This window comes from Prunus dulcis, chromosome 3 (assembly GCF_902201215.1).
Source record: "Prunus dulcis chromosome 3, ALMONDv2, whole genome shotgun sequence".
NCBI lineage: Eukaryota > Viridiplantae > Streptophyta > Magnoliopsida > Rosales > Rosaceae > Prunus > Prunus dulcis.
The window spans coordinates 964,834-980,227 of record NC_047652.1 but is presented as its reverse complement, the minus strand read 5'-3'; the positions used below and the strand labels follow the sequence as shown (position 1 = coordinate 980,227).

Here is a 15,394-nt window from a genome sequence, read left to right as displayed (position 1 = left end):
CTTGAGCTCCAAAATCCCTGATTTTGTGCAAATAGATAGAGAAAAATCTCACTAAAACAGAAAAAGTCAAGAGAGGAAAGGAAAAGGGAAGGAAAACCTTGCTAAGATGGGGAAGAGACCATTAGGGTTTCTTGGGGAATGAGGATTTCCCGCAGCTATAAAAGAAGGTCCCCTCCACCTAGCAAAAACCAACCCAGGCTGAGAGAGCAAGCTTCCTCTCTTACTAGCAAAAATCCAGTAGCCCTATTCACTCTTCTTCTTCGTTCTTCTCTGTTAACAGACTATTTTCAAAGTCTGTCAAGCTGCCGGAAGAAGTAATGCCCTTCCTTTAGCCCCTTTTAGCCAAGATCATCCTGCAAACCTTGTCTCCCTCATCTTAAACACTCCCATTTCTCCCTAGGAAGCCTTATTCTCCTCTTTGGTGCTCAACTCATGCTGACCTTGCCCCCATGCCACAATCTCCTCATGCTAAGCTAAAACTTTATCTGTAAGCAAGCATAAATTACCTATAAGCAGCCATCATTTTCGTTGGTGAAGATAACCAGAACACTTCCTAAGGCTTTACTGCCCTTTCGAAGTGCTTTTGGGGCTTAATTTTTGAACTCAGGCACAGGGGGCAATTCCAGTAATTTCTGCTTTACGGTAGCCCAGCCCATTTGCAGCTGCCGGAAGAAAAAGACCCCCACAGCCTTATTGTTTTATAAACATGATTTTAAATTTTTATTGATATGTATATCTTACAAATAAAAAAATCTTCAAAATCATTTTTATTTTAACATTTCTAAAATATATAAATTATATTATTATTTCAGTCAGTGTGCCTTACGTGTAAGCAAAACATTGGCCCGTCCATTTGCTCAAACATTTAGGGCTGGGCTAAGCCTATTGAAGATAGAGCAGGCCTGGTCGGCCAGTTCAACCCTTAGAGCTGAAAAAGCCCACTGTTGGGAAGGGCTTGGACTAACTTTAGGCTGGTCCGACCCAACCCATTTTACAAGTGCAATCATAAGAATTAACGGATCTTTTAACCCAACGAATGAGATGAGGCACAAGTGTAGTCATATAAAATAGAGAACCATTCAAAAGAGTAGTTAAGCTACAATGAGAGTTGCACGTCAGCTCGAACTTTCAACACATATGTAAGAGTAAATACTTTTAATCACTAGAGTAATAAATTTCGACGTTTCATATAAATAAGTAATAGAAAGGTCAAACAATACTTTTCAAGCATTAATTTAAGTATGGATAATGTAATAATAATGTACAATCTCGTGTCTACATCAACCAACATGCCAACCAAATAATAACGTACGATCTGGCGGTAACTCTAATAAATTTATGTCCCAATATAATCTTCAATTCAATTAATGCAATGTTATAGAAAATAATAAATTAAAAATACAAAAAACATGTAAATAATGTCTATGTATTTATTATATGAAAAGAAAAAATGCATGTTTTTAATATTTTGGTAGGTTTTATATTTTCTAAAGTAAAATACGTTTTGAAAGCCAAGATAGAGAAGCAGATTGTAACTTTGATGATTAAGTTTGACAAGACTGGTGGAGAGAGTTTTGATTATGTGACTCACCTATTTTAGCATTCCAAAGTTGTTGAAGATGCTCAAATGTGATCATAATGAAAATGCCTTTTGTCCATGCAAACGCATGAATAAATTCGTCGCTAAAGCCTACTACAACAGGCCTACAACGTGGAAAGTTGAAATTCGTTGCTGAAGCCCAATGAGGAATTGACAACAAAACATATTTCCTCACTAAAACTTTTAGGGAGATACTCTCAAGTAACATTCCCTATTACTGTCGATCTTGTCCTATTATCGTTAGCAAATACTTTTTGATAGTCTTGATTATGCATACACTATTGATATCATCCATTGAAAAGAAAAGAATTCATTTCTTAGTGAGAAAGGGTCTTGTTCATAATGGTGGTCTGAGAGCATCTGAACATGCAGCCAAGACTTTTACTGGCTTCGCCATTTGGCAATGAAGTTTGGAAAGTCATGTGTCTTCTATATCTGTTTGAAAATCCATTTTGCAGATTTGGTAGTTTTGTTAAAGACAGCACAGAGCCCCCTCGATTCTTGTTGACCTCATCTAGTATTTAGCTGTTACTCTTCGGTGTAGTTCATTACTCATTAGGTGTATGAAACCAGAACAGATTGAAAACTTTCCATAAAACCCAAATTCATAAGGAAGAAATCCAAGACAACCCAGAATCATAGAAACCAAATTAACGTAGATATCTCTGTCCTAATTGGGCTAGTTTCGAAATTAATTTGGTGTCCTTATATGGGATTTTGACCAACCTCAGATATTCATATTTTTTATCTGGATGTTGGTTGGATGGCATGTGTGAATTAATTCCTTGTTAATTTATACTTTCATATATGATGTGTGTGTCTATGAGTTTTGTGTGTGTGTGCCTCTTATTTGGTTTCAGAAAGAAAAGCTTTTGTTTTGTGTTCTCTTAATGTGGTAGAGAATGGAGTTGCCAAAGGGAAATGCTGGAGTATCAGGTGATGAACAAGAACCATCGAGTTCTCGCAGGGGCAATAAGAAGTATCATCGCCATACTTCTGAACAGATACAGCGACTTGAAGAGTGAGAATCAATAACTGCTTTTTTCTATACCTCAACTCATGTTCACATATAAAGGACAACATCTTCACTTGACCTGAATGTTTTTTTTTCCCTTTTTGTTTCAGTATCTAATTAGATCATCATTTTCCTGAGATGTGTTTCTTGAAGATTATGGTTTTTGTGGGATGATTTTTATTTGTTTATCAACTTTGTGGAATTGGATTTCTATAGGATGATATACATGTCCAACTTCTGCCTTCTTTACTTCATAACACAGATCTGTTTTTCCAAAGAGAAAACAAAGAGAAGAAAATACACGTGTAGATGTTAAAGACGTTTTTGCATGTACTGTCTTCTGATATGTCTGCACTCTCTTCTAAATCTTCTAGTTAGAGATTTTTTTATTTTTTATTTTTCTTCTGACCCTCGCTTGTAATTGGGTGTATATCCCAGATCAGTGCTTGTTTTGAAGGTTTTCTTCAAAGATAGACCTTGATCTGCATTCCAAGAAATTCTCTCTCTTTTATACCTTTTGCTTGAAGACATATCTATCTCTCAAATCATTTGATATTTGAAATTAATCCTTGGTATCTACTTTTCACCAATATGAGGCTTTTTCTTTTTTTCTATCCCCTTCTTTGTATCACTTCTTCAAATGATAATGGGGTTCTCTTTGGTGAAGATTATTCAAGGAGTGCGCCCACCCCGATGACAACCAGCGTCAACAGCTGAGCAGGGAGTTAGGGCTTGAGCCAAGACAGATCAAGTTCTGGTTTCAAAATAAACGAACACAGACAAAGGTTCTCCATTTTTCTCACTTCGACGACATGCATGCTTAGCAATTTGTTTTTTCATTTTATTCTATATTGCATGTGTAATGGTGAATCTTTCTGTACTTGGTACATTTCAGGCTCAAAATGAGAGAGCAGACAACACTGTTCTTCGCGTAAATAATGAAAGAATTCAATGTGAAAACTTTGCATTCCGCGAGGCCCTAAAGAATGTGATTTGCCCAACTTGTGGTGGTCCACCGTTTGGTGAAGAAGAGAGGCAGCTTTGTTTACAGAAACTTCAGCTAGAGAATGCTCAATTGAGAGAAGAGGCAAATATTTAGAACATAAATAATTTCTGTCTGTGCGCTATAATTTAATCAGATCTTTAATGTAAATTATTGTACATTATATTTATAGGTGGATTCCCTTTATTGATGTCTAGTTAGGAATATTTTCTTTTGCAGCATGATAAGGTAGCCAGCCTTCTTTCCAAGTATATTGGGAAACCAATATCACATATTGATTCGTTAGCGTCCGCTGCTGGATCCTCATTTGATTTCTCATCAGGAAGTTCCATGAACCAAGGGATGGGAAGCCCTCCCCTTAGTCTCAATCCTACCAATCCTGCAGTTGCTAATAATGCTGCATTAGCTTATCAATTAAAAGAAATCCCTGAAATGGAAAAGACACACATGGCAGATACTGCTGCCAGTGCCATAGAAGAACTGCTCAAAAGTTTTGAGATCAAAGAGCCCTTGTGGATCAAATCGCCCGGTGACGGGAGATATCTCCTCAACCGTGACAGCTATGATAAGATATTTCCAAGGCCGAACCACTTCAAGAGCTCCAGTGCTCGTGTCGAGTCTTCAAAAGATTCAGGAGTAGTGTCCATTAGTGCAGAGCACTTGGTTGACATTTTTTTAGACTCCGTTAGTGCTATAACTCTTACTTGCCATTATTTCCTATATATTAAGCCGCCACCACCACTCTGTAGTACTGGTAAGATCAAAGAAGTTTAAGCACAATTGTTTAATTTTGCAGAGTAAATGGGAAGATCTCTTCCCTACAATTATCACAAACGCTAAGACGATTCAAGTACTTGAAAGTGGAATGGTGGGAAACCAGAGTGGCCGCCTGCAGCTGGTATGTATAAAGTCATTGTTTGGTTCAGTTTTTAAATTATTTTCCTATAGTTTATCATGACTAGTCATACAAATCAAATTGCTTTAACACAGATGTATGAACAAATGCACATTCTCTCACCATTGGTGCTGTCGCGGGACTTCTACTTTCTTCGCCATTGTCAGCAGATTGAAATAGGCACTTGGGTGATTGTGGATGTATCGTATGATTTCCCCAAAGAGACTTCTGCATGTCAAACTCGATCATGGAGACTTCCTTCCGGATGCATGATTAAAGACATGCATAACGGATGTTCGAAAGTAAGTAGCTTCGTCTCTTTAACCATATAATTACATCTAGATGCAGTACTAGTACTAGTTCTGAGAATACGCTCGCCAAGCTAATGGGAAAAGGCCAAGAGAACATCTCAGAATTCCTGTATTCTTAGTTTAAGACATTTTCTACTTGGAAGAGTTGTGTCATAAATATTGGCTGCATCCATGATAGGTGACCTGGATCGAGCATGTCGAAGTAGACGACAAGACACAAACCCATCGGCTCTATAGAGATCTTATCTGTAGCAATGTTGCGTATGGCGCTGAAAGATGGATTGTTACTCTTCAGAGGATGTGTGAGAGATTTGATTACTCAATGGACGAGGTTGCACCTAGTTGTGAGTTTGGAGGAGGTAAGCCTACCAGAAAGAAAAAGAAAAATCTATTGGGTTATGTGATCATATGTCTAGTTCTCTTTTCTGTCCTGATCATTTCGTAATGATTTTGAGTTCTGATGAGGACATGTTATCCGTTGTTTAGTGATTACTACGCCCCAAGGGAGGAGGAGCACAATGAAGCTTTCCCACAGGATGGTCAAGAACTTCTGTGGAATGTTGAGCATGGCAGGTAAACTTGATTTTCCTCAATTATCAGAAGTGCACAACAGCGGGGTTCGAGTCTCTGTTCGTAAAAACACAGAACCAGGACAGCCCAACGGCATGGTTGTCAGTGTTGCTACTTCTCTTTGGCTTCCTCTGCCGTCTCAGAATGTTTTCAACTTCTTCAGAGATGAGGAAACAAGACTTCAGGTTTCTAACTAATAAAAGGATCCTAACTTTGGTTCATATATTCATTTACCACTAATTAGAGGTTGAAATGTGACCTTAACAATGAGCTTAACTTGATTTGTCTCTCAGTGGGATGTTCTCTGTAATGGAAATCCAGTGCACGAGGTGACTCGCATTTCAACTGGAACTCATCCCGGAAACTGTATATCCATCATTCGGGTAATTTCCTTTCCTTCTTCCAGAGATTTATTTGTCCATGAAATATGGGGAAAACCGAAATTCATTTCATCAATGGTTTTTGTGGAGCAGCCTTTCATCCCTACAGAGAATAACATGGTTATGCTTCAAGAGAGCTACATAGACTCTTTGGGGGCCTTGGTTATATATGCTCCAGTTGACATACCAGCTCTCAATATAGCAGTATGTGGTGAGGATTCTTCCAAGATACCCATACTTCCATCGGGGTTCGTAATCTCTGGCGATGGCCATCCCGAAACTGGGCCTGCTGCAAGCAATGGCAGGTCAGGTGGTTCACTTCTTACAGTGGCTTTCCAGATACTGGTTTCCAGCCCCACATCTTCAAAGCAGCTCAACATGGAGTCAGTGGCAACTGTCAATACTCTTATCAGTTCCACCGTTCAAAAAATCAAGGCTGCTCTCAACTGCTCCGGCTTGGATTAACCTATTAGTTGGCTACCTGTGGCTGCTATGCTAAAGAATAAAACTAGTCCGTAGGATTAGGCTGAGAAGTTTTTCTTTGTGACAGACAGCAGCAATGTTAGGCTGTTCTTAGACTCATTTTAAAATTTCATTTTGGATAATTGGGTATTTTTAAGAGGACATATTTGTTTTTCATCCATGTAATGACATGACATAGGGGCCTTCCTATTTATTAGGCTGATATTTTATTTTCATTTTGCTACTATAAAATAGATAGCAGCACCATCCATATGTCGTAAACTCAGTAGAACGTAATACCATGTGTTAATCGCCACGTGGTGATACCGTGTTACTGTATAATTTGTCCAGCAGTTGGAGCTGCTCACCTCCCAATGGTGAGAAGACCTAATTATATGGTTAAAGAAGCGAAGCTACTCACCTTGGAGCACCCATATGGTTAGAGAGGCCAAGCTACTCGTTGGAGCATCCCATTAGGCATGTCTTCAATCATGCATCCAAAAGAAACTGCTCACAACAATATTGCGTGGCCTGAAAAATCAATAAACAGAATATCATTAGAATTAATCTCCTTTGATTAGACTATGATAATACCAATAACCAACTATTATACCTGATGCACTTATTTTACACTATTGCTAATTATATATTCTCAATTAATGACACAAGCTTTGTTATATTTGGCTATCCAAAACCAATCTAAATAAGACGAGTCCAATTTTCATGTTAGCCTTTTCCCTGTGCTTCCTTATCACCTTTCTAATTTATTGAAGTATGTCCCTACACTTAAACTTCTAACATAACGCAAAGGACCCACTAGTGTAGTGGTTTGGAGTATTTACTTCCTCAGGCAAGGTCCTGGGTTCGAGTCCTAACATCCGTGTTGTGTGTGTGAGTTTAATATGCTATCGCCCCTTTCAATAGGAAAGGACCTCCAAAAAAAAAAAAAAAAAAAAAACTTCTGACATAACAATGTTAACTCTTTTAATAAAAATAAAACTAAAACAAAACTAATTATTAAATAAAAAACAAAAACCAACAGCCTACAGCCCCACCCACACACACATCCTCAGCCAACTCCACCACCCATCCAACATGGTCAGCCACCGCATCCCGCCGGCGGGCAACCCCTCTCCTCCTTGCCGCCGGAAACACCTCATTATCTCAATATCCCTTTCTCTCTCTTTCTTTTCTACTTTACCATTTTCTTTCCCAAACTCAAAACCCCAACAACATAGTCAATCTCATCTGTTAAAGCCTCAAACAAGAATGACATTAAAGGGCTTCAAAATTGTAGGATGTTTTGTGCAATGAACCATATTATGTTGTGGCCTCAACAGCCCCTTCATCTTCACTGCATCTCAAGTTAAGAAAACAAGGAACACACATATTCTTAGTATTCTTCACCTTCAAACCTCTGATGCAGCCAAGCCTATGTAATTATGATAGAGATATTGAGATCCCCCCAGGACAGACAAGAGAAAGGTTGCTGTAGGCGGCAGCTAGGAGAGGGGTTGCCACCGACAAGGTGAGGCAGGTTGGATGGATGTTGAGTCCCAAAAAATCCACGGTTTTGGCTCGAATAAATTCCCGGCCTAGTGCGACACTTTATTAAGAAAAGACCCGGTTCGGAGCACGCGAAATTCGTCATGCAAGCTTGCATGAGCCACGACCACGTGCCATGCCAAAAAAATATGCAATCTGTCATGCTAAGAATTGAGATAAGCTTATAAAATACACTAACTCTACGAGCCCATGCTAATTACCCCGTCAAGCATCATATCTCTTTTGAAGGACGATAAAATTAAAGCACGTCGATTGACATGCCATGCCAAGCAGGAAATTATTATTTCACACCCAACCATGCTACAAGCTTAAGTGGGCCCAAGCCACGCAAATGCTCGGGGCTTGCTTGAGTGGGTTGTAGTATGGATGGTAACGAGCTTCCATGAGGCCCATTGATGAGTCGAGAAATGGAAGTTTTGGGTTGCTTGGGAGCCCCAAAACTCAAGCCCATTTCTTGAGCCTAAATATGTGGGTAAACATAAAGGAGAGAAATAACCCAATACTTTAGGAAAAATTGGCCCATCACGTTGATAAAATAGCATATCACCTTAATAAGATAGCCCATAACTTTAGGAAATTAGTCCATTCTCTTAATGGGCTAACCCATCACCTTAGGAAAACCTAAGCAACCAAGAAGAAAATATCTGCAATCTCCAGCACATGGCTGGAGACAAAAGCCTGGCCAAAAGCCAAAGCTGCCTATGTATGTGAACTACTGGGAGGCTCTAGCACGTGGGCAAAGCAAACCTCAAGGCAGATAGTTCAAAAAACAAGAGGATATTAGCGCGCGCAGGAGAAAAGGCAGCCTTCAGACTAGCCAAAGATATCTATCTCTTTCCTTTACCAAACCTTGCCATGAAATAGGGGAGAAAAGAATGAGAGGTGATAACCAAAGATTGGAAGTCACCACTGAAGCAGCTGCGGGAAAAGGCTTTAAAGTTCCCAAAAACCTTGTCTTAGGTGTTTGGACAGAGGAAAATTGCATAAAAGAGGATGAATTGAAAGGAGATAATAAAAAGGGAAGGGGAGACTTGACAAAATTGGAGAGAAACCATTACAGTTTCATGGAATTGAGGAGCTTCTAGAGGCTATAAAAAGGGCTACCTCCTACCCAACACATAACACATATATGGAGAGCAAGCTTTATCTATCACCTCTGAAACCTCTGCAATTTCAAGCCACATCCTTCCATCTCTCCCTATTTTCCCTTTTGGTAAACTGTTCCAAAGCTTGACAGAGTTTTCGTCAATCTGCCAGAAACTACTCAACACACCCAATATACCCCCATCCCTCTCTTTCTTCAACAAACCCACTTAGAATCCATTCTCCTTCTCTTTAGAACCCATGTTTCTCATAGGAACTTACAGCTCTCTCTCTTTAATGCTAAACTCATGATTTGTTTGCTTCCATGCCGCAAGCCTCTCATGTCAAGCTAAGAATTTATTTGTAAGCAATTGTCTTTTTTGCTGGTGAAGGTAACCAAGGTGCTTCCTAAAGCTCAGCTACCCTTTCGAAACATTCTTGGGGTCTGATTTTTGAACTCAAACCCAGGAGTGATTTTCACACATTGGGCTCTTTACAGCAGCTCAGGCCCGCAGTAGCTGTCGGAATGAAAAAGCCCTTACAATGGGTGGGTTGGCTCTCCAGGTTGGGTGGTGGGCCGACCGGTGGGTAGGGTTGTAGTGGTGGTTGCTGTTTTTTTCTCCTTTAATAATTATTTTTGTATTATATTTTTATTAAAAGAGTTAACACTATTATGTTAGAAGTGAGTGTAGGGACATGTGTCAATAAATTAGAAAGGTAACAGGAAGGCACATGAAAAAGGGTAACAGAAAAATTAGACTCAAATAAGACATACAAATTACTCCATTTATATGTATCAGTCATGAAAAACTAATCTAATACCTTTAGGTGGCTCTTAAACATTGCGAAGCAAATCAACATACTTATGATGTTAAAAACATAATAAGGTTCAATGTTTTTTTTTATAGGCTTAATTATTGTTTTACCTCCTGTAACGGACGCTTGATCTCACTTTACCCCTTGAAACTAAAATTTTCTCACTTAATCCTTAGAATCTCTAAACATTGCTGAAATTTTCTCACTTTACCCCCTTGCCTCCCCATCCAACCCTCATGGCACCTCCATCACACCCCACCCCTAATTAACCCTCATCGCACCAATCCACCCCCTCCTCTATCTCGGAAAGGGAAGAGAGAGGCAAAGAGACACAAAGAGATAGATAGATAGACATAAACATAGACAAAGATTGGTGAGGAGAGGCATAGAAGTTGATTTAGGCGTCTTGATCATATTTGAGGATGGGGGTGACCGAAAACGGAAGAGGGAAGTAGGGTGGCGAAAGAGGGAAGTGGGAGTGGGGTGGTTGGGTTGGGGTGGGTGCTTTGGGGATAAGGATAAGCATAAAGGGAAGAGGGGGAAATGAGGAAGATGGAGGTGAGGGGTGATGAGCTGGTGTGGAGGCAAAGAAAGAGAAGAAAGGGTTTGTTAACCTTAAAAAAAAAATTATAATAACCTTTTATTTAGGCTTTTTTACTGTAGTGCCCCCAGGAACTATTGTCATATCTTACATTGCCCCTTGGAAGATGAAGTGGCCCACTTTGCCCCCTTGACCAAGGCTTGGTGTTCCACTTTGCCCTATGTCATCATCTTTATTCATAACTCCGTTAGTTTTGATGATGTGGCAGGACTATTTCAGTCTTTTTACCATGTGGTCCTATACTCCCAATCTAAACTTTGTGACATGGTAAAAGTAGTGCCCACCCTTAAACTTTTCTTCCTCTTCCTTTTTTTTTCCCCCTTTTTCTTTCCTTCCACAGCTCTATCTCTCCTTAAATTTCTTTTTGCATACATTGTCTTTCACTTGCTTTGCCTAATGGCAAAACGATCTGCAAACCCTAAAAATTAAGCTCCCCCAAAGAAAACGAAGCTGAGCCACAAACCCTATGGCCACAGTACAATCGAGAGCGGTGCAAAGCCCTAAGAATATGACGACGATAGCTCACAGGAAGATGATGATGTTGATAAAGTATAGTCGGAGGGTGGCGTGGAATGTGAGAAAGAGTTCAACTTCACGGTTTCTTCTAGGCCTAGCCATGACCATATGGACGACCCCAACCTCACTATGTCTCCCTCCGACGACTTGTTATTCAAAGGGAAGCTCATGCCCATTTAGCCCTTATCGATTGAGTTCAACCTATCTGAAGATGCACATGCCACATCAGCACATTTTAACTTTATTTTTTACGGAAGTGGTAAAATGAGAAAATTTCAACTATGTTTAGAGATTTTAGGGGTTAAGTGAGAAAATTTCAGTTTCATGAGGTAAAGTGAGATCGAGCGTCTGTTCGAGTAGTAAAATAATTAATAGTCTAAATGATGATCAACAAATAATAAAAAAGGAACATTTGTGCGTAGTCTATTCAACATACATCACTTCGCATCATTTCATGTATAAAGAAGGAACATATGCATACAAATAATAATTCCTTCATTTACTCATTCGAGCCTCCAACGAAAAAAAATATAGGGTATGTTTGGGAGTACTTCTGTAAAGGCTAAAAGCATTTCTAACAGCATTTGGCAAAAACATTTTGAAGTGCTAATAGGTCATAGAAGCACTTTCTGGAAAAACACTTGAATTTCTTATGAAAATTTCAACGTTTTTATAATTAATGCGCTTTTGCTAGAAGCCCTTATAAGCATAAGTGAATCCTAAAGACGCATTCCTAAACAAAGTCATAATCTTTCATGATTCAGCGCAGTGTAAAAGTAAAACGTCAAATTTAATCACCATAAAAACATAATAGGTATGATTTAATCAATACAAATCAAACGCTAAAATCCATAATGGGAATATCATGAAAATTTCAACCATAACTCTAATATGTAAAGCAGAAATCCAAGATCCAGAATTTGATAGTTTTTAAAATAGCTTTCAATCAACATATAAAGAAAGAAACATACCTTGGCCCATGATTGCAAACTTAATGGAGAAGAAGATTTGAGTTAGACTAGTTTGTTTATGAGGTGCCGATACAGAGGAAATAGGTTTCACTCTCTTCGCTTTTGTAATTTATAATCTAATATTTATAGGCGGGAGGATTAGTTTCTTAGTAACCCTAATTCTTTAAGTATTAGAGTATGTGACATAAAGGTCCCTGATAATTTTCTAAATGACACGCAAACCTTCTGCCTTTTTTAAAAAAAAAACAAATAAGGACATCCATCATATTTTCTTTACCAACCAAGGACATTCAACATATTTTTTGTTTACATGAGCGATAATTTACATTCTCCTTGTCCAAGATTGTTCAACATCGATCTCTTGACTTTTTAAATCTCATGTGCGTAGAAGAATTTTGATGATATGTGTTTGGTTATGTCACCCTTGATAAACCTTTCTTTGAATTGAGTTATAGAAGGAGCGTTGAACATGATCTTTTGTTGTTTAAGGAAGATCACATGTACTCCGAATATGATGGACTTGAGATCCTAATAACCATACACATTTTGGCTTCATGGAGCAGTGCAAGAGTTTCCAAATGATTAGAGGATGGAACAACCAAAGTTTGTTTGGTAGATCGCCATGAGATCATTGTATTGCCAGAAGTAAATACATAACCAGTTTGGGAGTTACTCTTGTGTGAATCTTTGATATATCGAGAATCTATGTATCCTACAAGGTCTCGGTTGTGTTTTCCATATATATATGTAAGGAAATTCTGAATTATAGTAATGTGTTTTCATATAATTTCATTTATGATGGTGGCATATACTGTAAATTCCTTAAAAATTATAGACATACTAATTGCATATTTGGCGAGAGTGGAAGAGCATGCGGCCTATACTTCAATTACATCTTGATGAAAACGGACCTATATCTAGGAAGCGCTTATTGAAGGCAGGTAAGGCCAGGTCCAAACCAGAAGCAAATTTGCTAATGATTTGGGGCAATATCAGAAAAAAAAATAACAATAATGCTGCGGGCACTACATTACTGATTACTCATCGAGTCCGGAAATAATCCATGGAGTATTACTTTCTGGATTTGTTCCAATAAACTCAGCCTTTGCAAATATTGTTTTAACATATAATGGCTGTGCAATTGGTATATAAATTACTTCTTTTATATGTAACTCATTGGATGCGAGCACATATGCGTGTGTGCCTCATATTCCATTTGCACGTGGCCTTGCATTTTGTCAATTGAATTGTGCTAAAGGAGATACTCCATAATATATATATTGTGATTCTTGGCCTTGCATTTGGTCTATTAATTGGTGGCCTTCATATTTGCCCAAAATAAGGAGGATTCTACTAATCCTAATACTACATTACAAAGGGCCTACTTTGATCACTTTAGGAGAAACTCCTATAGAAAACATTCACTTCCGACAACCAATTGTTTTCATAAACAGACATTTGCTTAAAGTCTTGAAAATGTTTTTCAACAGGGATTTGTTCTTGTTTGGTCCGATCAATTGGTCATTCATGCACGCTTTGGTGGTACATATTGCACCCGCTCATCTTCGCATAAATTCTGCAAAAAGATGAACCAAGTAAAGAAATCAGCTAACGCATTATGTAACAGATCGAAATACAATGGGAAAAAAAGAACGCAAAAATCCAAGTCATGCAATTAGTGCTAGAAGTTCAACCCTCCCAATACAAGCAATCTCTATGGATTTGGAAAGTAAACAAGACACATGGAAACTGTCCGTGAACATCTGTACACATGGCCGGTTTAAGCTCCAATGCCAATGATAATGAAATGGGAAGGAACAAGCGGACAATGAATTACTTATATAATGCAATGTCCTAACACTGAATTGCCCCATTTGGCTTTCATGGTACATCTATCAATATAACCATGACTGCGAATGGGATCATTACAGAACTGATCCTCATGAATGATAAAATCATACAGCAGTTTTCACAATATAAACAGATTAAAGGACCAATTTACACCTCACGGGAAGGAAAAGGGACAGGGAGACTAAACCATTAGATATGCTCTGTGGCTCAACGATTGACAAATAAAAGAAAGAGAATTTTCCAACAACAGCACTGTGTCCTAGCTATAGTTTCTTTTACAGTTAAAATTAAATACTTCAACCATGAATATACAGAACACATTACAAAAGCCAGTCATATCTCGCTGGACTGTTAAACAAAGTTCCACAAGCTGGAATTCTTTCTTTACTCCTAAAGTTATGTACGAGACACAGTTTTCAAGGTACTTATAAATTCGTTTGAAAGATCTGGTAGCTAACTAGCTACTGGACAAGTATCCCAACCGAAAGCCCACAATACACGAAATTATATAGTTAAATGAATTGACCACATTAACAAATAAAAAACAAGTGGCCGCTACCCAATTTATTGGAAATTTATATAACTAACAAAGAAAAATAGCAAAAGCATTGTGTTACCTGCAAATCCTCTGATAGAGCCTCTGAAACAGCAAGAGTGTAGACGCCAGGGACAAATTTTCCTGAAATTTAAATTCCAAAGCCAGTTCCAGATATGTAAATCAAATGCCAGATTAAAGGCATAATCTAGAGCATGGAAAATTTCTAAAAGCAAAAAATGGAAGCACAGGTTCATTTAGAACTTCAGGGTCAGCCACAATGATATCAAGTGTTAAAAGAATGCATAAGAGACTCAAAAATAGATTTCAAGATGAAATTTTTCACAAGCAAGCAAATTCCAGAAGAAAAGTAGAAAGAAGAGTAAAAGCAAAAGAATGATTCTCAAAGTCACTTATTTGTGTGGATGAAAAATCTAGAAATGAATAAATTTATGAAACAAGACGAGCTGAAAGAAAAACATACCAATTCGGAGCCACCGTCCAGCCCAACTCCTAGTTGGATCCATCATTGAAATTATCCTGAAACCCGAGCAATGCGAACATGCAGGTCAATTGGCGATGACCAAAAAACAAGGAAGAAAATCAAAATCGTCTCAGAGAAGAAGAGTACGGACGACCGACCCGTTAAAATTAGGGGTGGTGCAATCGGAGATTCGCTCGTTATCATCGTGCAGATTGAAGAAAGGGCAGTTCTCACATCCCGATTCCCTGAACTGCATTTGAATTTGTATTTGTGTTTGTTTTGTACTCAACCAAAACCCTAAAATCTCTGAAATAGCAAAAACCAAAAGCAAAACTAAAACCTGACCTGATCGTACGTCTTGACGAGGCGGCAACGAAGGCAAGCTCTAAGCTCGTGGCCGAAGCTGGTCGGAATCTGGGCAGGTTGTGCGTTTCTCATCTTCTTTCAGCCAAAATAGACGCTCGTACACCAATTACGTTTGCCTCTTCTAATGTGAAAATAATTAGCACAAGCAGAGGAGCACGCTATATAGTGGTTTTTATTTTTGTTTCTTGGGTACAATACAACCTTCTAGAGTTTCTCCTCTCCTTTCTTTTATCAATTTAAAAAGACTTGTTTTCACTTCAAGCCAATGCCTGTTTATGAAAACAATTGGTTGTCATAAGTGAATGTTTAGGGATTTCTGTTGAAGTGATCAAAGTAGCTGTTTGTAATGTAGTATTAGCATCTATTGAG

The 15,394-nt window shown here is 38.5% G+C and overlaps 2 protein-coding genes across 2 annotated transcripts; one reads left to right on the top strand and one right to left on the bottom strand.

Moving 5' to 3' along the window:
* Nucleotides 1-2,345: 2,345 nt before the first annotated feature.
* Nucleotides 2,346-6,429, top strand: LOC117623122 (homeobox-leucine zipper protein ROC8). The gene is made up of 10 exons (XM_034353984.1): nucleotides 2,346-2,621; nucleotides 3,283-3,400; nucleotides 3,511-3,702; nucleotides 3,838-4,302; nucleotides 4,415-4,516; nucleotides 4,609-4,815; nucleotides 5,003-5,183; nucleotides 5,311-5,579; nucleotides 5,688-5,777; nucleotides 5,868-6,429. Exons 1-10 carry the CDS (start codon nucleotides 2,503-2,505, stop codon nucleotides 6,237-6,239), a joined length of 2,115 nt encoding a protein of 704 aa, XP_034209875.1. The 5' UTR covers nucleotides 2,346-2,502; the 3' UTR covers nucleotides 6,240-6,429.
* A 6,655-nt stretch (nucleotides 6,430-13,084) lies between these two features.
* Nucleotides 13,085-15,238, bottom strand: LOC117623121 (transcription elongation factor SPT4 homolog 1-like). The gene is made up of 5 exons (XM_034353983.1): nucleotides 15,005-15,238; nucleotides 14,818-14,909; nucleotides 14,660-14,715; nucleotides 14,258-14,319; nucleotides 13,085-13,365 (listed from the first exon to the last, which is right to left on the bottom strand). The coding sequence occupies exons 1-5, from the start codon at nucleotides 15,095-15,097 to the stop codon at nucleotides 13,315-13,317; spliced, it is 354 nt and encodes a 117-aa protein (XP_034209874.1). The 5' UTR covers nucleotides 15,098-15,238; the 3' UTR covers nucleotides 13,085-13,314.
* Between the last annotated feature and the right edge of the window lie 156 nt (nucleotides 15,239-15,394).